Source organism: Ailuropoda melanoleuca, chromosome 3 (assembly GCF_002007445.2).
Source record: "Ailuropoda melanoleuca isolate Jingjing chromosome 3, ASM200744v2, whole genome shotgun sequence".
NCBI classification, from domain to species: domain Eukaryota; kingdom Metazoa; phylum Chordata; class Mammalia; order Carnivora; family Ursidae; genus Ailuropoda; species Ailuropoda melanoleuca.
The window spans coordinates 19,668,023-19,688,820 of NC_048220.1; the positions used below are offsets into that span (position 1 = coordinate 19,668,023).

The 20,798-nt window shown below is 38.1% G+C and overlaps 1 protein-coding gene across 6 annotated transcripts in view; it reads left to right on the plus strand.

Annotated features, from left to right (window-relative positions):
• CHSY3 (chondroitin sulfate synthase 3) overlaps nt 1-20,205 on the plus strand; it is a 289,205-nt gene extending 269,000 nt beyond the window's left edge. For 2 of the 6 annotated variants that reach the window (XM_034655960.1, XM_034655961.1), the window contains one exon: nt 6,348-20,205. In XM_034655960.1, the coding sequence (XP_034511851.1) occupies nt 6,348-7,910 (1,563 nt within the window). In that variant the 3' untranslated portion in view covers nt 7,911-20,205. The remainder of the gene's footprint in view (nt 1-6,347) is intronic. The other 4 variants (XR_004624007.1, XR_004624008.1, XR_004624009.1 and 1 more) reach the window with 4 other exon arrangements.
• The last annotated feature ends 593 nt before the right edge of the window (nt 20,206-20,798 follow it).

Below are 20,798 nucleotides of genomic sequence, written 5' to 3' on the forward strand. Positions count from 1 at the left end.
CACACCAACAAAATCACAGCAGGAATTAACATCAGTGTGTCCTGACAGACCCCAGGGCTTCAACTCTTTTCAACCCAAATCTCGCTCTGTGATAAGAAAATTACCTGAGAAGCTATAGAAAAATCTTTTATAAAAATCAGAGAGCAGAACAGATGCCAAAAAATAGTGGTACATTATTATTAGTCTTCTACTATATTAAACTTCCATTTTCCCCTTAGATTTATTAGTAATGAAAACAAAACATAGATAATTTTTGGAATTATCATAGCTATGTCAATAAAGGACTTCCATTTCAGCAATTAAATCTTCAAAGACACAGTAAGCGGGTTTACTGCAAACAGGCACAAAGTAACTTTTGGGGAGATACAGAGTTCTGAAAACTAGATGTTAATTGTTGTAGCACTGTATAAATCTAAATATTACTAAACTGTATATTTACAGGGGAGAGTTTTGTAGAATGTAAGTTATACCTCAATAAGGCTACTTTTAAAAGACACGGAGAATGCTAAAAATAATACACAGCTAACTCCATCTTTAAAAACAAAGAGACCGGAATAATACATAGTCACCAAAATATGTGTATGTTTTCCAAAAGCTGATGAGGTTGAGCAGGGTCATCTGGAAGCAAGTGGGGACAAAAGGCCAAGCAGAGCAAGGTCAGGGCAAAAGGGCCCAAAGGACAGTAGATCTCAGAAGTAACCAGGAAGAATACACAGCCTGACAATGTAGGGTCTGAAACGTATTGTGTGTATGCAGCTATGGGTGCAGGAGCTGAGGTTATCTGGGAGGGCTAAATAAACCTCTGATGGAAATGTTTTGTTTCAGAAAAGAAGAGGCAGAACTGCAGAACTCAGAATTAAATAGTTAAGCCATCTTTTCATGAAGCGGGTTTAACATGAGGCAACAGACAGGACCAAAGCCCTTTCTTCGTTGAAATCAGCAAGCCTAGAACTCTTGACAAACATCTCTGCCAAAATAAATCTATGGTGAAGAGCTTGTCCAGTGAAAAGTAATTTTTCCAGGGATAAGTATGTTTTCTAAAAAAAGGAACACAGTCCACATTAACACAGAGTTCCTGTAAGAAAAAAAGACCACACAAAAAACTAGCCTCTGCCCTCCCCCTCCAACCCCCCCTCCCCCCGAAAACAGAAGCTATGGAACTACAAGGGCAACATTTAAGCAAGTGTTTTTAAAACATAAGAAGCACTTTCCTCTGTCTTTGAAAACAACAAAGTAGGGGCACGTGGGTGGCTCAGTGGTGGGGTGACTGCCTTCGGCTCAGGTCATGATCCTGGAGTCCTGGAATGGAGCCACATGTTTGGCTCCCAGCTCTGCGAGAAGCCTGCTTCTCCTTCTCCCCCCTGCTCATGCTCTCTGTCTCTCACTCTCTCTCTCTAACAAATAAATAAAATCTTAAAAAGAAAGAAAGAAAGAAAGAAAGAAAGAAAGAAAGAAAGAAAGAAAGAAAGAAAGGTTACATATAACCAATACCTTTTGCAGGTGGTATAATTAGTAGTTCGTATACGATCAGAAATCTATTTTTTTACCTTCTTGCATAAAAAGAAATAATCTATGGAAAATTATACAAACTAAAATATTGAAAGCAATTTCAGCAAAAAATAATAATATCACAAAAAATGGAGCTATAACAGCCCACGGCATATTATGGATTTAATTTTATTAATCATTAAAGAGAATTTTAAATAAAAATTAGCATGTGGGGATGCCTGGGTGGCTCAGTCAGTTAAGCATCTGCCTTCGGCTCAAGTCATGATCCTGGGGTCCTGGGATCAAACCCCACATGGGCTCCCTGCTTAGTGGGGAGTCTGCTTCTCCCTCTGCTGCTGCTCTCTCTCTCTCTGTCAAATAAATAAATAAAATCTTTTTTAAAAAATTAACATGTGTTTTGAGAAAAAAATACTGGATGCAATTGAGCTACTGTGTTTTGAATCCAGTCCAAAGTCCTTCTCTAAATATTTATTGTTACATTCTTCTGAGAGTGATTTGAAAATCTGAGTATCTCAATTGAAATACCGGAGATAAATAATCTGCTGTGCTATTGGTCTTACTCCTTTTAGGTCATCTTCTCTAGGAAAACTTCTGTGATTTGTCTCCCTCCCTCTCTGTCTCTCTCTCTGTCTCTCTCTCCCCCTATCTTCTTACCGCTCCACCCACATAGCCACACATGTTTATGTGCATGCATGTCAGAAAAACCTACCTAACTCTACGACACATTTATCACAATTTCAAACTAGAATCTCCTATTCATTGGAGTATAATAGACAAACATATCTTAAGTAACAGTTCAGTAAATGTTCTTAAATCGAATACATACATGTCACCATGACCTACATCAACAAATCGAACATGAGCGGCACTCAAGAGCTCCCCACCCACTTTCTTGAATGTTTATTACTATTCTAACAGCTCATAGCATAGGTTAGCTTTACCTGTTTCTGAATTCCATGTAAATAGAATCAAACAAAACTTATTCTTTTGTATAAGTCTTGTTTCATTGTGAGATTTCTCTACATTGTTGTAATAGTTCATTTATTTTAACTGATGTATTATTTGTCATTATATGAATATATGACATTTATCTATGCTACTCTTGATACACATTTGGGTTGCTTTTGGTTGGGTGTATTTTGAATAATGCAGCTATGAAAACTCATATATATATTTAGGTGTGTGTATGGATATATTTATATTGGGTGTACATCTAAGAGTAGAAATACTGAGTCATAGGGAATGTGTATGGTCATTTTAGTTGATAAATTTTCCACAGCGCTTGAACCAAGTTACATCCTCATCCCCCATGTGTGAGAGTTCCAAATCCGGGCAGTGTATTATCAGTCTGTTTAGTTTTAGCATTCTTGTAGGTCTGTAATGTTATCACATTATGACTTAAAATTGCATTACCCTGATGATGAATGACCTACAGAATGTTTTTGTATGTTTATTGGGCATTTCCATATTCTTTTTTGTGAAGCACCCATTCAGGTTTCATTTTGTTTTGTTTTTTTCCCCCATTTTCAGCTAGGATTGTCCTTTTCCTCACTAATTTGTATAGGTTCATTACATATTATAGGTATTAGTCCTTTTTGGTAAGATCTGGTAAAAATATCTTCTCCCACTCTGTAGTTTATCTTTTACAATCTTTTAATGGTGATTTTGAGGAACAGTGATTAATTTTAATGTCCATTTCATCAGTCTGTTTTTATGGTTGGTGTCTTGTGTCATATTTAAGAATTCTGTACCTAACCAAAAGTCATGCAGATATTTTCCTATGTTAACTTTTAGAAAGCTTATTTTATTTTATTTTTACCTTTTATATTTATATCAACAATCCATCTGGGATAGATTTGGTGGGGGGGGGAAGGTAGGGGGTCAGTTTTCACTTTTTTCCACACGATTATCTAACTGACTTTACAGTATTTTATTGATGAAAAAGACCCACCCTTTCTCCACTCCCCAATGTCTTATTTGTTGTGAATCGAGTGATGTCATAAGTCATGTGTGGGTTTATTTTGAATTATTTTGGTCCTTTTTTTTTATTTGTTTATCCTTGTATCAATATTATCTGTCTAAATTTTGATAATTTTTTAAATCTGTGGTGTATCTTTTTTTCACATTGTCTTGAATATCCTTGATTTTTCATTTCTATATAAATTTTAGAATCAGCTTGTTAATATCAAAAGCAGCATATTCTTTTTAACAAAGGGTGGGATTTGTATTGAATTGCATTGAAACTGTACAACAAATTGAGAAGAATTGTTTTTTCATAGTATATTTTAAACAAATATTTGCAAATATAATCCAGCCATATATAAAGAGGACAAAATATCAGGATCATGTTGGGTTTAGTCAGGGAATACAATGGTTGTTTAATATTGGAAAGTCAATTAGTAACTCACCATAACTGGAAAAAAAAGGTATCACATAACCTTATCAATGGATGCAGGGGAAAAAAAACACCTTTGATCGACTTGAAATGTCATTCATGATAAAACTTGTAGCAAATTAGAAATAAAAAGGAATTTAGTGTCGTAAAGATACTGACAACTTCTTCACTGAGTCTGGGGTTGGAACAAGGTTGTGCTAGACCCCATTTTCCTGAAGATCCTGGCCCAAAACAAGGAAACTAATTCAGACTTGCTACTTCCCAGCTGGCTTCTGTAGAGCAGGTGTTCCAAAGATAAGAAGTGGAAGCTGCCAATCTGGAAACAGGCTCAGTATCGTTTCTACTGTGGCTCTAAGTTAAAGTCGTGACGGAATCACTCAGATTCAAGAGAAAGGGGCATAGACCCCATCTCTCCATGGGAGGAGTGGCAGAGAATTTGTCACCACTATTCTGCCATAAGTTCTTACTTGTTAGAAGCTAGTTATTTTTACAATAAAACTTGAGGCCTAGCTTGGTTGGGATAAACGTAGGCTCTAGCTTCATTGAATATAAAATAATTAGTCTTTGATTTTCTTCCTTGGGGTCTTCCTAGGCTGTATTCTACTGTTTTTCAGCATTGATGTTGTTGATGTTGCTATGGAAAACTTTGTGACAGGTTTCGTTCTTTTCCTACTTACAGCCAAAGTGGGTTTTGTTTATTTATTTTGCTCTTTTTTCTCTTGGCCTCATTGCACATAGATATATATCTGCCTTTATTATAAGGGAAATACATCCCTCAGATATATTTTATATAGTAATCTTACCTTCTTTAATATATGTCTATGTGTTTTAAATATATATTCAAGCTTTTGAATGCATATGAATATTTGTATATGTAACATATGTATTGATGTATGTGTATATATATACACACACACAGATTTGTATTTGAAAACTTTTTTTTAAAGATTTATTTGTTAGAGAGAGAGCACAGGGAAGAGGAGCAGAGGGAGAGGGAGAGAGAGAATCTCAAGCAGACTCCCCACTGAGTGCGGAGCCCAACACAGGGCTTAATCTCACAACCCTGAAATCAAGATTCAGATGCTTAACTGACTGAGCCACCCAGGCACCTCTATATCTCCAAACTTTTCACCTCTTTTATGTTTCCATTATTTTGCTAAATCTTCTCAAGTCTCTTCCTCCTGTGTTTTCCACGAGTCTTATTTCTTGATTCTTGTAACGTGACCATCTTTGGTTTTATTTCTCTTTAAGCTCATGTGTCTATTCCTTGAATTCTTATTTTATGGAGATTGTATTTTCTTTATTTGATTTGTCTGTCGTTTTTATTGCTTTGGATATATATTCTTAAACTTGCAATATTCTTTTCCTCCTTATTCATCAATATACCCATGTTGTCTCATGTTGCTACTGCTGCTGGTAGTTCTCCTTCTTTTCTTCCTCCTTCTCCTTTTCCTTCTCCATTGATACTTCTCTTGAATGGGTGTGATAGAGGTTTCTTTATTGACAGAGAAGGAAGAGTCAGCTGGCAATTTGAAGTGCGATCTCATAACTTTACATTTTTCCTCATTTTGTTTCTACCTGTAATAGTGAACTTGTTCTAGACTAGTAGCCAGACTTTCTGGCTCATAAGGAAGTCAAGCATGTCTAATTTTGGATATGATCCTTTTGATCAGTAGTGTAGATCAGTATAATTCCTGTTACACCTTACCTTAACAAGAACTTACTCTGTAAAGATGGTATATCAGAATGCTCAATAAAACTTACATCTTCTCTGGGTCTGGTATTGCCATTCCAAGCAACAGGGCATGGGGTTTACTCCTCAGGGTGAACCCTCCCTCTATTTTGGGAAACCCATGCTCTACCTACCCTGCCTCTCCCTCACAATGATCCCTTATGGGGTGTTGGATATATTCAATTCTTATTTTCTTTGATATTTTGGATTGGTTTCAAAAGGAATAGAGGGGCAAAGATCCTTACTTCAAAATACATAGCTGGAGGCTAGTGTGCAGTGTCTGTATATAATAGGAGGTTAATTTGCAGTATTTGAACATATGAAACTGACATTTTATAACTATTTTCAGGGGTGCCTGGTGGCTCAGTTGGTTAAGAGTCTGCCTTCAGCTCAGGTCATGATCCCGGGGTCCTGGGATCCAGCCCCACATTGGGCTCTCTGCTTAGTGGGGAGCCTGCTTCTCCCTCTCCCTCTGCCTGCCACTCTGCCTGCTCGTACTCTCTTGCTCTCTCTCTCTAATAATAAACAAACAAAAATCTTTAAAAAAATAAAAGGATTTTAATTTCATTTAAATATAAATTTTACAAGTCACTTTTGTTAGGAAATACCATGTAACTAATTTCTATTAAATATTTTAATTTAAATGTTTTCATTTATTGCTTTCTTTCTTTTTAAATTTATTCTAACATTTTGATTCCTCTTACTTTTCAGATGCAACAACTATTCCATGAAAATTATGAACATAATCGGAAGGGTTATATCCAAGACCTTCACAATAGCAAAATCCATGCAGCCATAACACTTCACCCCAACAAAAGGCCTGCCTACCAATACAGGCTTCATAATTATATGCTCAGCCGCAAAATTTCTGAACTTCGCTACCGCACCATCCAGCTGCACCGGGAGAGTGCTTTGATGAGCAAGCTCAGTAACAGTGAAGTGAGTAAAGAGGACCAGCAGTTGGGCGTGATGCCTTCTTTCAACCACTTCCAGCCTCGGGAGAGAGATGAAGTGATAGAATGGGAGTTCCTGACGGGGAAACTCCTTTACTCAGCATCTGAGAACCAGCCTCCTCGACAGAACATCAACAGCATCCTAAGAACAGCCCTGGATGACACCGTCCTACAGGTGATGGAGATGATCAATGAAAATGCCAAGAGTAGGGGACGGCTCATTGACTTCAAGGAAATTCAGTATGGCTACCGCAGGGTTGATCCCATGCATGGGGTGGAATACATTTTGGATTTACTCCTCTTATATAAAAGACACAAGGGGAGGAAACTAACTGTGCCAGTGAGACGTCATGCTTATCTTCAGCAGTTGTTCAGCAAGCCTTTCTTCAGAGAAACTGAAGAGCTAGACGTCAACAGTCTCGTGGAGAGTATTAACAGTGACACTCAGTCATTCTCCTTTATATCTAATTCTTTAAAGATACTATCTTCTTTTCAAGGTGCCAAAGAAATGGGAGGGCACAATGAAAAGAAAATACACATTCTTGTTCCTCTCATTGGAAGGTACGACATTTTCTTGAGGTTCATGGACAACTTCGAAAAAACTTGTCTTATTCCAAAGCAGAATGTAAAGCTGGTCATCACCCTTTTCAGTAGGGATTCTGGCCAAGATTCCAACAAGCATATTGAGCTGATACGAGACTATCAGAACAACTACCCTAAAGCAGAAATTACCTTGATCCCCATGAAGGGAGAGTTTTCCAGAGGTCTTGGTCTTGAAATGGCTTCTTCCCAATTTGACAATGATACTTTGCTGCTATTTTGTGATGTTGACTTGATCTTCAGAGGAGACTTTCTCCAACGGTGTAGAGACAATACAATTCAGGGACAACAGGTGTACTACCCCATCATCTTTAGCCAGTATGACCCAAAGGTAACCAATGGGGGAAATCCTCCCACTGATGATGACTTTGTCTTCTCAAAGAAGACTGGATTTTGGAGAGACTATGGATATGGAATTACCTGTATTTATAAAAGTGATCTTCTGGGTACCGGTGGATTTGATACCTCAATACAAGGCTGGGGACTGGAGGATGTAGATCTCTACAATAAAGTCATTCTATCTGGCTTAAGGCCTTTCAGAAGCCAAGAAGTGGGAGTGGTGCATATTTTCCATCCAGTTCATTGTGACCCTAACTTGGATCCTAAGCAGTATAAGATGTGTTTAGGGTCCAAGGCAAGTACTTTTGCCTCAACCATGCAACTGGCTGAACTCTGGTTGGAAAAACATTTGGGTGTCAGGTACAATCGAACTCTCTCCTGACAGTCCAGGCAACACATATTGCCTTTTTAAAGGGGAGTTTACCTCATTGTTGGTTGTTGTTATTTTTATTTTATTATTGTTATTTTTATTATTATAATTATTATTGTTATAATTTTATTTTGTTATCCTGGTCTTAAACTACTCTTGGTTGTCTTCCAAAGGGTGTTTGTTGACCTCAAACAAGAAGAGTCTGCAGTTCACTGATATTTCAGATTTCTACTGAAGTCAATTATGTATTACTTTTATATATCTTTATTTGAGATTGAGTAAAATCGTGGCAATCAAATGACTTTTGAAGCTCATTCATCATGAGAGACAGCTTAGAAGAATGTTCTCTTGAGGCTTAAAGATGCAATATCGACTTTTATTTTGTTTGTTGAATTCAATGTGATACAAATATTTACTGGTGAAAGGTACCACAAAAGTGCTTTATGCTTCCTATGGGGAAGGGACTCTGTAACATAAACTTGAGTTTTGTAATTTATACAAGGACTTAAATATATAGACAATAATTTTCTTCATCTTTAGAATTTTTAAAGTAAATGAACACTTATGATTGTATGTTTATTTTTTAAAAAAAGTTTTAAAAATTGAGGAGTTTTGTTCCACAAGCAACCGGTACTGGCTACCCTGGTCTTCTGACAATTATGTGCTCCTCACAACTGTCTGCTATAAATGCGAATGAACTTTATTTTCTCAAGGAAATATGATTTAATTAAATATTCATGTACATTTTAGAAGCTTTATGAAACGATGTCCTTCATTTGCTGGCAAGAAGATAAAATATGACAGAACCTGGTTATTTATAATAAAACACAGGTATAACAGTAATCTTTTCCAGAAACCCTGAAGAGGTTGTGTTGTTTCCTTTCAGTCATACCTGGTGTATTTCTTAGCGGTCATACTCACGAAAATGTGCTTGCTGCATAGACTAGAGAAGTTAATAAGGGATTATGGGCATACTGTTTGTATTATTATGTTTTAAATCCTGGCCTTCACAACTGATTAAAATGAGTGGTTTCTTTATTCAGTGATTTACATTCCAGGAGAAGCCTTCTTCCTCAATCTCTTTAGCTTTGTGATCAAACTGAAGCAAGAACAGGTCAAAAACTGCCTTTAATTTGGGTTAATTTGGGTTTTCACAAAATGTAGCAGATTGTACATACTGTTCTGTACTTTGATTTTCTTTTTTCACACAATAGGACTAAAGTTTGCTTCAAAGCTGATTTGAAAGCTGTTGTTGTAAATCGCTGCCATTATTTGGAACTGATTGCCAGGAAGCCATATGGCATTTGCCTTAGTGATGGGATTTATACAGGGTAAGAGTCTCTTTTAGTGAGGACATTTGGGGAGACTCAAAAAAAAAAAAAAAACATTGCTTAATGTTGTGACAGACGTGATGGCACTCTCCTTGACTATAACATATAATCTTAATAATGTCAGACTCATTAGAAAGGGATTGATGGCACTTTTAGATGTTAAAAATCTCGACAGGGCCAACAATTCAGAATTGATCTCTGCTCTAGTATTTTCTCGGCCTTCATGAACCTTTGCTATATAGCTTATTTTCCTACATTGTGTGGCTTACCTCTTTTAACATTTTTTTTCCCCTGAACAGTAAATATATTAACATGCAATAAAGATAGTCATTTGGGAAGAGCTACTGCAAACTAATAATGACTAATGATTTCATTAATGAAGAAAAGAAATCAGGGGCTGCTCTTTTCTTTAACTTAAGACAGCTGAAAAACAGCCCGAATCTTGAGGAGACTACCCAGGGATGAAGTAGCATTCTCTATAATCCTCCTAAAATTATACTAATGAAACAAGGAAATGCAGAGAGCTCATCTGAATTTAATTACATACCCGCATTCTGTCCTAAAATTAAGGTAAGTTCATGTAAGTTGTCTTTTGTAATTTTGCATCAAGCTTTCCTATCATTTTTTTTCAGGCACGGCAATATTTCCTGACTGAAACTTTATTGGAATATTACTAGTGAAATTAAGAGTGTTTTCCTGTCTGTACAGTGTCTATTATTTAAAATCCCTTTAAGGTTGAAGGGCAGCACAACAGGAATGCAACCGAAGCACCATATACGTATGTTCCTGCCATTACCTTCTTTGGATGACTGTGGGTGTTCTGTTTAAGTGTCATTCCAGTAATAATTCCATCTTCTTGATCATGCTTCTGTCCACTCACTGCCATCCTGTGTACTTTACTTGCATTGTCCTTTTAAATGTAATCCTCACAACAGCGCTCAGAATCTTGGCATTATTTTCTTCATTCGGCAGATATGGAAACTGAGGCCATGAACGATGAAGTAACATGACCTGAGTTCACACTCCTGCCGTACTGTAATTGGGATTTAAGTTGACTCTTGTCCAAATCGGAAGCACCTGCCTTTCCACTCTAACCCAAGGCTTCTCCGTTGTTGGGGTGTTGTGGAAGACAATGGACAAAGGTCTAGCTGACCCCATGAACATGTATGACCACCGTTCAGCTTACTTCTGCTGTATGCTCATTCTGGGCCGTGCTAAGTTTGTTGATGTTTTGCTCCATTAGAGCCTATCCAGGCTTTTAATCTCAGTCTTCCATCACTTTGCTAGCTCCCTCTGAGTGGTAGTGTGTTGGGGAAATGTTTCTTCTATCTGCTTGCTCACAAGTCACTGGACATCTGCCAGCAGAAAATATGCTCCGCATTCCTGATGCCAGCAGCAGCCCTCACCTTTGCCGTTTCAGCCAACGGTCCAGAAGCTGCCCACAGTGACTACCACCATGCAATTGCTGGACTATTTATGTCCTTTGACCCATACAGACTTGGCAGAAAGCGACTTTGTCAGAGCTGATATATTTCTGAATCTAAGAGTTGAACCCATTGTGCCTGGTGATAGATGGGCAACTGTAGGAATAAAATACCCAAGTGTGCGGACCGATAGTCCAACCGAGAGAATAAATGCTCACTGGAAAGGTAAACTATAAAGTCCCACTGTTGTTAACATAAGAAAGCTGGAACCCAACTCCAGTCAGCAGGCCCATTTCTGGGCTGCTCTGGTTTCACACTTACATTTTCAGATTAGGCCAGGGCACTTCCTTCTTCCAGGAGGAGGACCTGGAAGATGAGGATCCTTTCTAATGGCTTGGGTTGCCCAGATGAGATGTTGTCATGCTGCTGGGCCTGGGGAGCCCTCACCTGGAGGGGATGGCCTAAGCCAGACTCGGGCCGAGAAAGAGAGTGGTGTCTTCCCTCTTTCCCTCTCTGCACCCATCAGAAAATCTTTTTAAGAGGGTAAAATGTAGCAAGATGAGTCTCAAAGAGCCAGTAAAGTAGCTGTACCTCTATCTCGGCCATGGCGATGGGATTTATATGGGAGAAGGAAGGCATCCACACACTTAAGTTCTGTGGCTGAGCTACCTTTCTTTCTCTACCACGTGCTGCTTTCCAAGTCACAGCAAGTCTCCTGCAAGTCACAGGAGCCTGTGTTCCTACCCCAGCGATATCTCTAAGACGCGTCAGCTAATCATCTGGGGAATTGTGCCCTGAAGCTCTCATTTGTGCCTGTTTATTGAAGGCATACCTCTTCAGGAAGTCGCCTGTGATTATGGGTGTCACAAGGCAAATGGACAGCACAGTGTCCTCAGGGACACCACTTGGTAGTGCTGCAGACTTGTCTACTTTCCCCATCTCCGCTTTTATTAGCATCCTCATCACTGTCACAGATACAGTACGTGCTGAGTCCAGAAGCCTTCCAGATTGAAAGGTTTGGAGCAGTAGCAACAGGAGGGCCCAGAGTCGAGGCCAGTGCAGCTCTGCCTCTGTGTGCCCCACGGCCTCGCTCAGGCACCAGCTGCACTGCCAGCCTTGCTTCAACAGATGGTGGGGATGATGAGACTTCCTTCAGCCGTGATTCATGCCCCCAGGTGGCGACAGAGTCACATCTGCAGCAAGCAGCAAGCCACCTGGCCCTGGCGCAGAGATGCCAGGATTTGCTAGCCTAATTGTCTTCAGTTTGACAGCCAGTTGTCTGTTGCCCTCTTCCTTTCTCATGTCAGAAGCTGCCAAGGTCTATGCCATATTTAGAGTTCAGTTCCATGAAGGATTTTTTTTTCATTCGAATTAAATCGATATGTATTAGTCTCTAGGTTGATTTAAAAAGCTGAGAGATTGAGTTTTTCTTCTCCATCCTGCACAGGTATACATTCTTGTCACTCCATTACCACCTTCAGTCATGATAGGATCGATTCTGATGGAATTGGTGAGTATAATATTGGGAGGATAAAATTTTATTTTAAATGGACCTATTAGCAGAAGCAGCTTTTCTTTTTTTTTTCCTAGAATGCTTCCTCTTATCTGTAATGTTAACCAATTAGCAAATATTTATTGAGAACTTGTTGGGAACAATTCTCTCAAGTAGAAACTCTTAAGACTGAGAATATGCCTCACCCGAAAGCAAACCTGTCCCTACACTCAGGCCTCCTATGGACTTGTTGTCCATTTCCTGATCAGGTTTTCCCCAGCTCCAATCCCCTAAATTCCTGCAAACAGCCCATTTCCGTATTTTGTCCACGTAGGCAGAAGTAGGTGTATATGCCCAAAGAATCCAAGATCTGTAGGTAAATTGCAAATACAGAAATAATACCTGCCTTGATTTTTGTGTCTTGATTCCAGCATCAGCCCGATGATGTCAACTTGACGTCAGCCAAAAAGAGCTCAAGGCCAGAAGTTCATATACAATTGAAAATAAATAGCACAACATTAGGATTAACAGCTTTCTGTATCTAATCTACCAACTCTTCTGTCACTGCAATCAGCCTCCAGTTTATTTCCCCTTCCCTCCCATTCCCACCAAATAGGCTCCATCACCTCTTTCTAAAAGGAGAAGCTTGGTAGGTGGTAAGTAAAATGTTAGAGGCAAAATACTATGAAAATGGGGGAGTGGGAAAGCAGTGCGTTGTTTAGCCTTGAAATATTTTATCACATGCCTCCCAGTTTTCATGCCATTCTTACATACTGATAACCTACTTTTCTTTTTAATATTTTTCTTTACTTTCCCTGCCAGTAGGTTCTTCCCTGTCTCCCCTACTTACGACTGACTTGATACGAACTATACAAGCTTTAGACTACAAGTTTCTAGTATTGGTTTTGAGAAGCTACAATTGTATAAATCATGAGCTCGAAGGCTGAAGTTAACATAAATTTTTCAACTCTTCTTCATTAGCAACTCTGGTCTATTTAAAATCTGCTGGAATTCATTTCTCCTCCTTGTTAGCCAGTTGGAATCTCAAGGGCAAGGATTTTACAAAACCCCTTGCGTATTTGGACTAGAAATTAAAAGAAGAGAACTTTGAAACTCTTTGATCCCCTCCAAGTGCTTCCCATTTCTCAATTAATCTGTTCAACATTAAATTCAGGTTTGTGCTTTAACGGAAGAAAACATTGTATCAAAATATTTACTGACCTAATTATTCAGTTAAAAGAGATTTTATGAATAAATCTTAATATGTGTTTTTAGAAATTATTTTGCTTTTGCAAACTAAATTTACAATGAAACAGATCAATTTGCATATATTTTATAGTATTTTTCTGGTAATCCATTATATAGAACTTAAGAATATCAAATAATTATATGATTTCTAAAGTTATCAGTTATAGAATATTTTCATATTCTACGTAAGACAAGCAGATTTCTTTTAAGAAGGCTAAGACGCAGAGAGAGCGCAGAAGGGAAGAAACTTACTGCTCACAATCACCCATCCTTTCTTCTATGCCTGCCCCTTAGGCAGTGTGTAGTTGATTTAGAAAAGGGTCCCTTTGTCTCCAAACACTTCTGCCATTGGTCACTTCATACAGGAAGTCATTTTAATAAGGAAGGGGAAAAGTCAAAGTGATTTGTTTATGTTATTTGACTCATTATTATGACAGCAACAGAGCCTTGTTCATTAGGTGTCACTCTGCGCTGTTACCTGGGAAACGTTATCTCCTTTGAGCTTCATCAACTCTGAAGTAGGTACCAAAATCCCCATTTTACAGGTGAGCAAAATGGCTTCAGAGAGGTTCATTTTGTAAATATAGTTTCTGTAAAACTAGAAATTGCCTTAGAAATGTCTTTGTTTTAAAATAGTATCTAAGGATATTTAGTCTCCATTTGGATAAGATTCTGCATTGACTTTTGAAGACCCAAATTGTGGTGGTTTGAGTTAGTATGTTATAAACTCCAAAAAATAAGCAGAATTTTGCTTATGTATGGCTTCACTGTTACTTCTCTTCTTAAAACTCCAAGTTTTCCACGCTTGCTTCGAATAAAACCTAAACTCCATACCTTGGCACACAACGGCTGGCTGCCACTGTGACCTGCCCTGCCTCCTGCCAGCCCTCTCTCTCCTCACTCGCACTCTACTGCATTCTGTTCCCATCCTGCTGGCCTCTGTTCAGTTTTTTAAGCCTGCCAAACTTGCTCCCACACTTAGGCCTCTGCCCTGCTTGCCCCCTAAACTTGGGAACCTTGTCTTTGAGATCTTCTCATGGCTGGCTCCCTTTTTGTACAGGTCTCACCGCAGAGGTCCTTTCTGGAAATTTCCTAGCCACCAATCTTAAATAGCAACCTCTGCCAGCCCCTCCATGTTATGTTCCTTGACCTCTCTGTTTTTCACCATCAGATAATTACTCTGATAAAGCATATCATATATCTTTGGTATTTTCGGTTTGTGTGAAAACAGTATTTTCATGGTTTACTTTTTTATACACCTCTGTCCTTGTCCCCTTCTTCTCTAAATGATACACTGCAAGAGAGCAAGGGCCATCACTGTCTGTGCACCCAGGCTCTAGAAGAGGGCCTAGCTGAGCTCATGCTCTGGTTCAGGGAACTCAGTGCTGGGAGCATGACCCTGACTTACAGAGCATTGCTTGTATTGACTGCTCAGGCTTCTCTCCTTTTCATCTTCTCTACCCCTCTAATCACTCTTCTTCCCTAATGGACCGTTTTCATTTATTTGCTCTGTGGATTTCTAGCTTCATTGTATTCAGTGTCATGCATCATTTTATCTCTTTTACTCCCCTGCCCATCCACCAATAAGTTTTTCATCTTTTAGAATAAGCTGAATATTTGTTAAATACTAAGCAATATGGGGGGGATACCTCCCTCCTTATAATAATAGCAAAACACACACAAAAAAACCCCAACCCCACGTTTTGAAAGTTTTCTTCGGGATATCAGCAAGGATGCTCTTATTTCTTTTTTCTTCTGACTCTGCATAATTGTGGCAGTAGTTTCCTTTAAAGGTTGTATTTATTTCCAGATTATGGAAGTAAACCATGTCTCTGGGTGTCATTGTACTCTCACCCAATCTGTGCTCCCACATCTCTCCTATGTTTGAAGTTTCAGATCAAAGACTTTGATTTAAGAGGGTAATACACTTCTGTGAAATCTGAATAGCTCTGCTGTCCATCAGTGACTCTTGTGAACTCGGGGTTCCACCTTTTCAAGGGGTTTTGAGCAAATTTTGAGATTGATTGATCTGTGTTAACAAATCTTACAAGGCACAGAATTCCAGTGACTCCTCAAACAAAGCAGTGCTGATTAATTTACAAAGGCATATGGGCTGGCCTCATATTATCTTTTCAGTATCCAAAGACTTTCTAGAAGCAAAATTCTGGAAAAGGAGGTGTCTGATAAGCACAAGTTTGGAGTTAATGAAAACAGTACTTACACATGTAAGTATAAGTGAGAGAGAATTGGGTTGCACAAAAAGCAAACTATTTGAGGTCTGACTTTCACCTTGACCTTCAGTAACTACAGACCAGCTCTGGCTTCTTAACCGTAGGCAAGTAATTACCAAGCAGCTCAGAAAACTCCAGTCTGCCAGTCTCCCTGAAATGATGGAGGTACTGTAAGAAATGCCTCTTATTCCTCCTCCTATTCTAGCCTCCATGCAGAACATCATTCTTCTATCATGACAACATGGCTTTGGGATGGATGTGTTAAGTATGGTTAGATTATAGGTTATTTTATTTTGACTTCATCATTATATTGAGTCTGTGAGGTTTGCGGATGGGTCTATGGTCCCAGAAACCACACAAATTCAAACTATGTCTTAGGACAAACTACTCCTATGATTTATTTCTATTCAAGTGTATTGAAACTAGCTAACACAAGGCTCTCTGCCAAGATTAGAGATGTGAAATTGGCAAAACCTGCATCTCATCCCCAATGATCTTAGGCATTTCATGATCTTAGCCATTTCATGTAAGTGGGAGAAATAATTTTCCACTTCACTGGTGCCCATTTCTGCCCTTGCGATCAAATTCTAATTCTGCACAGAGGATGGGGGTCTAGTTAAAATTTTTATGCAATTCTATTAAAAATGCTTAATTTTTATCTTTAATAACATTTTCCAGCAAATACCACTGCCTTTATCAAAACGTTTTATTTTTCAGAAATTATAGAAAAAGAATAAGAGTGGAAAGCTGATTAAGCAGACTCAGGGAGCTCCAAGCCACAAACAACATAGCTTTCACCACAAGGCTGGGGGATTTTACTCCATAGACCCAGTCCCATGAAGTTTTTACACATGTATTATCTTGTGCTGACAGAAGACATGAGGTTTCTGGCTTAGAGAACAGTCTGATGATTTACCTACAGAACGTCTTGCATTGGTTTCCTATGCCCCAAACCCCTGCAGGTGGTGCCATGAAAGCTAGATGGACCTAGCGTATGCAAGGGGGTGGAGGTTAGTATCGCAGAAGAGGAACGCTGAAATTACGAGTGAATCTCAGAGCTTTCACAGAATGTCTGGCAGAGTTGCCCATCTTCCACTCAGAAGGAGAGAGCTAATCTTTCTAATATGAACAAGTTCTCTCTGAGGAGGGCAAGGTCTATAGAACCATTGCCCTTGTAGCCTTAACTCTTACGCCAGGGGTGATAAATCTGTCAATCTTTCTCTCCGAGGTATCCCAATTTAATTTCCATGGTGTGTGTGCCTTTCTTTCATCCTTTGACCCTGGATGCTGGCATGTCTTCTCAGAAAGCTCTGACCATAAAGAAACATGACAATATTCATGGAACAATGTCTCCTGAAACTCCACCGTATCCACTTGTAAGATCACCTCTTCTCTCAGTGAGGTGGCAGTATATGACAGGACATGGCAGGGTCAGGAGCCTAAACTGCTTTTCTGTTGAGGTCTGGAAGTAACTATACTTTCCCTCAGTCCCTGTTTCAAAATGCTTCATTTTCTTTTAGTCTTTGGTGATCAGGGTGAGAGAGCTGCCCCTTTTCTTCTCATTCTTTTACCTGTCAATAACTCATGAAATTCAGTTTGTGAAGCCCCACTTTTATATTGATTCAGAAAACTAAAAGAAGCAATAAAATATGTTTTTAAAAGGTAAAAATCAAAGGTGACTTAATGTTTTTATCTAGAAAACATGAGAAACTTTCTCCGGAAGAAAATAATGCTCACTTATAACAGGTATACCTTCTCTCATGGTTTACTTTGCATTCACTGGGAATTTTATTGTTTAGGCAGAAATGTGACTTTTTTATGTTAAATGTCTACACTTATGAGTAAAACACAACAAAACAATTTCATCCCAAGTGAACATTTAGATATTAAAGGCTCATTTTCAATTGGAATGGAATTTCAGCATCAGAATTTTATTTAACTTCTCTTTCAAAGGAAGGTTTTATCCTGACAGAGATTAATGCATCTGCTAATGACAGAAGCATTTGTCATTTTTATGAACTTGACATCCTCTTCTCTCATCAATTCTAAACCAGGTCAAAAAGGCACAAACTGTTCTGCAGAAATGTTTAGGTAGTTAGAAATGCTGACACTTTATCATTGGGTGAAAATTAAAGACAAGTGTGAAGAATATCAGTTTTTAGTTACTATTATTTCTGTAATCAAAAAGTGTATTTTAGTTTCACATTCTCTGGGTGACCTTATTACATGCAAATTTCTGGCCTTTATAATTTAATAATTATTTTATTATTTATCCAAGTGCTCTACTCAAGCTCAAATAGAGGGCAAGATTGATCTTACAAATATATCTTCAGAAGTTTTAGATTCCCATTTGTCCTGATTAACTCTTGCTACATAACCAGCTACTCCCAAAAGCTTTAGTGGCTTAAAGAAAACATTTTTTATTCATGATTTTGTTGGTCAGAGATACAGGAAGGGCTCAGCGGATTCCCATGGTATCTGCTGGGATGGCTGGGGCGGGAGGGTCCACGTTCAAGATGGTGTCTTCACTGACATGTTTGGAGCTATGCTGCTCTTGGCTGCCTCTCTCTGCATGGTGTCCCATCCTCCAGAGACCTCTTCATGTGGCTAGGACTTCTTAAAGCATGGTTGCCCCAGGGTAGTTACCTTCTTATGAGGCAGTTTGGGGGTCCAAGAATAAGTGTTCCAAAAGACCAAGGCAGAGTCTCAAAAGCTTCCTATAACCTAGCTTTAGAAGTCTGTCTTTTTTTTTATTTAAATTCAATCAGCCAACATACAGTACATCAGTTTTTGATGTAGTGTTCAATGATGCACTAGTTGTGTATAACACCCAGTGCTCATCACATCCCGTGCCCTTCTTAAAACCCATCACCCAGTTACCCCATCTCTCCACCTGCCTCCCCTAGCTTTAGAAGTCTGCCATATTCTGTTCGTTCACCAAACAGATCACTTAGGAGGGGGAATTGTGCTCTCCCTCTCAATGGAAATAATTATAACGAACATGCTTAGACATTGGCTTCATCTTCTTCCTCTCCTAAAAACCGGAGATTAGAGCTAGGGAAAGAAACACTGACTCTCTTTCAAAGCTCAAAATTTCCATCTCAGTATCAGACAAATTGAAACAAACAAAATGATGTACTGAGCCATAAAGAAAAGGATCAAGAGTTGAACTTTTTTTTATTCTCAAGAAGAAGGCAAGTGTGTATTCACTGAAAGTAAGTTTTAAAAGCACTTCACAGAACACCTTTTATAAAGTCGCCTGTCAGTCTCTCAGAGACAAAGGATTTCTAGCAGGCTGCAAATGCCATGATAGGAGGATGTGTCAATCAAGAGTTTTGATTAGACAGAAGTGTTCAGCATAGGAAACTTAAAGCTCAGAAGAGCACGTTTACTTGGATTCTTTCTCTCTCCAGCAATCTTCAAGTGCTCTGAAGAACTTGGCACTTTCACACAGGTAAATCCACCATTTTTGTTCACCAGTAATTCATAAGAGAACCTAAAAAATAAAAAGAAAATCTTTTTTATATAAAAGAATGATAGGTATAATACATGTTTAAAATTGTCCTGCAACAGAACAATATCACCTATACTCCAATAGACAATCCATACATGTTTTTTACAAATCTAGCAATTTTTCACCATGTCATTGTTTCCTTGTAAACTGTCACCCTCTTCTGTACCCTGTGTTTGGGGTTTTGTTTGTTTTTTATCTTTCAGAACAGTTTTGATTTATACATATTTCAATATTCATGGAAACTTTTAACTTTCAATAATGGGATTTTAGAAACTATTTTCCTTTCTTTTTTCCATTGTAGTAAATCGTCTTTTTTTTGTTGTTGTTCGTCATTGATGAATGGCTCCAAATAGTTGCTGGTTGCTCTGAAAATGATAAATAAAGAACTGTTGCTAAATCTTTATTTCTCAGCATTCTTCCCTTAGGCAGATGCTGGCTCTCCTGCTCTTCATATCATATATTGATTTAAAGAAGAAAGGCTTCTGATAATTTTAGATAGCTGTGTATGTTCTCTGACTTTCCCACCACTTTCTCTTATTAATTCTAAAGTATTAAATATTTACTCATGCTATAAATAGTTTTAGTGTGCCTACTATATTCCCCTCACCAAGGCACTAATTTCTGGTCATACAAAGTTGATGAAAATAGAGCTGTTGCCCTTATGGAACTCATAATCTAGCAAAAAAGGAAGAAGAGCAAAGAACCATTGCTAAACCCACAAAATTCCATGGTAAAGGAATGCACTGGAGATTCAACAGAGTCTGCAAATTTTCCTTGTGGACAAAAGAGAGCAGGCAGGGATCATCTTCTCCAAAAAAGGCCAAATAAAGACCTTTACTGTCATACTAAGGACTTTGGAATTTATTCTGTAAACAAGGGTTAGATAATGACAAGAACAAACATGCATTTAGAATTTTTTTTCATAACCAAATGTTAAAGTCTATGACCTTTATCTTCAATTTTGTGAAAATTTTCAACATATTGTTTATAAAATTGTCTATCTATCCATGCATGCATATATGTGTATAAAGTGCTCTCCCTTCCCCAGACCTTTCCATCTGAATGAGTTTGCCTCCCTACATATCTTTTCTTAGTTTTTAGAATAAATCCTCAGAAATATTTTCTTATGAAAGAATTCTGTATTTATTATTTATAACTTTCTTTGAAACAGATATATGGTCTATTTTTAACCAATATTTATATCTGAAAAGGATACAGGTTTAGATAACACTACAAATAATAATAAAAATAATAATTGATATCTTCTCATTTTCTAGCACTCTACTAATTATAGATATTATCTCATTTTGTTCTATAATAATCTTACAAGGTAGGTACTATGATTATCTCTATTTTACAAATGAGTACACAGAAACACAGAGATTAAGTTGCTGGACACAGGTCCCATGGCCGGGAGATGGAGCCTCAAGGATTCTATTGTAGATACTAAGATTTCAGAGTGTATAAACCAGTTCAAATAAGAGAATCCTCCCCAAAATTATGGTATGAGTAGCTGCTTAATAGATGTTATCCTATATTCTGATCATTTCTAAGCAGATCATATTTACTATTTTGTTATTAGTATCATTTTTTTATTTAGCTGTGCAATCCTGAAAATTTCGAAACATCTCATTTTACTCTAATAGCTGATGCTAAAGTG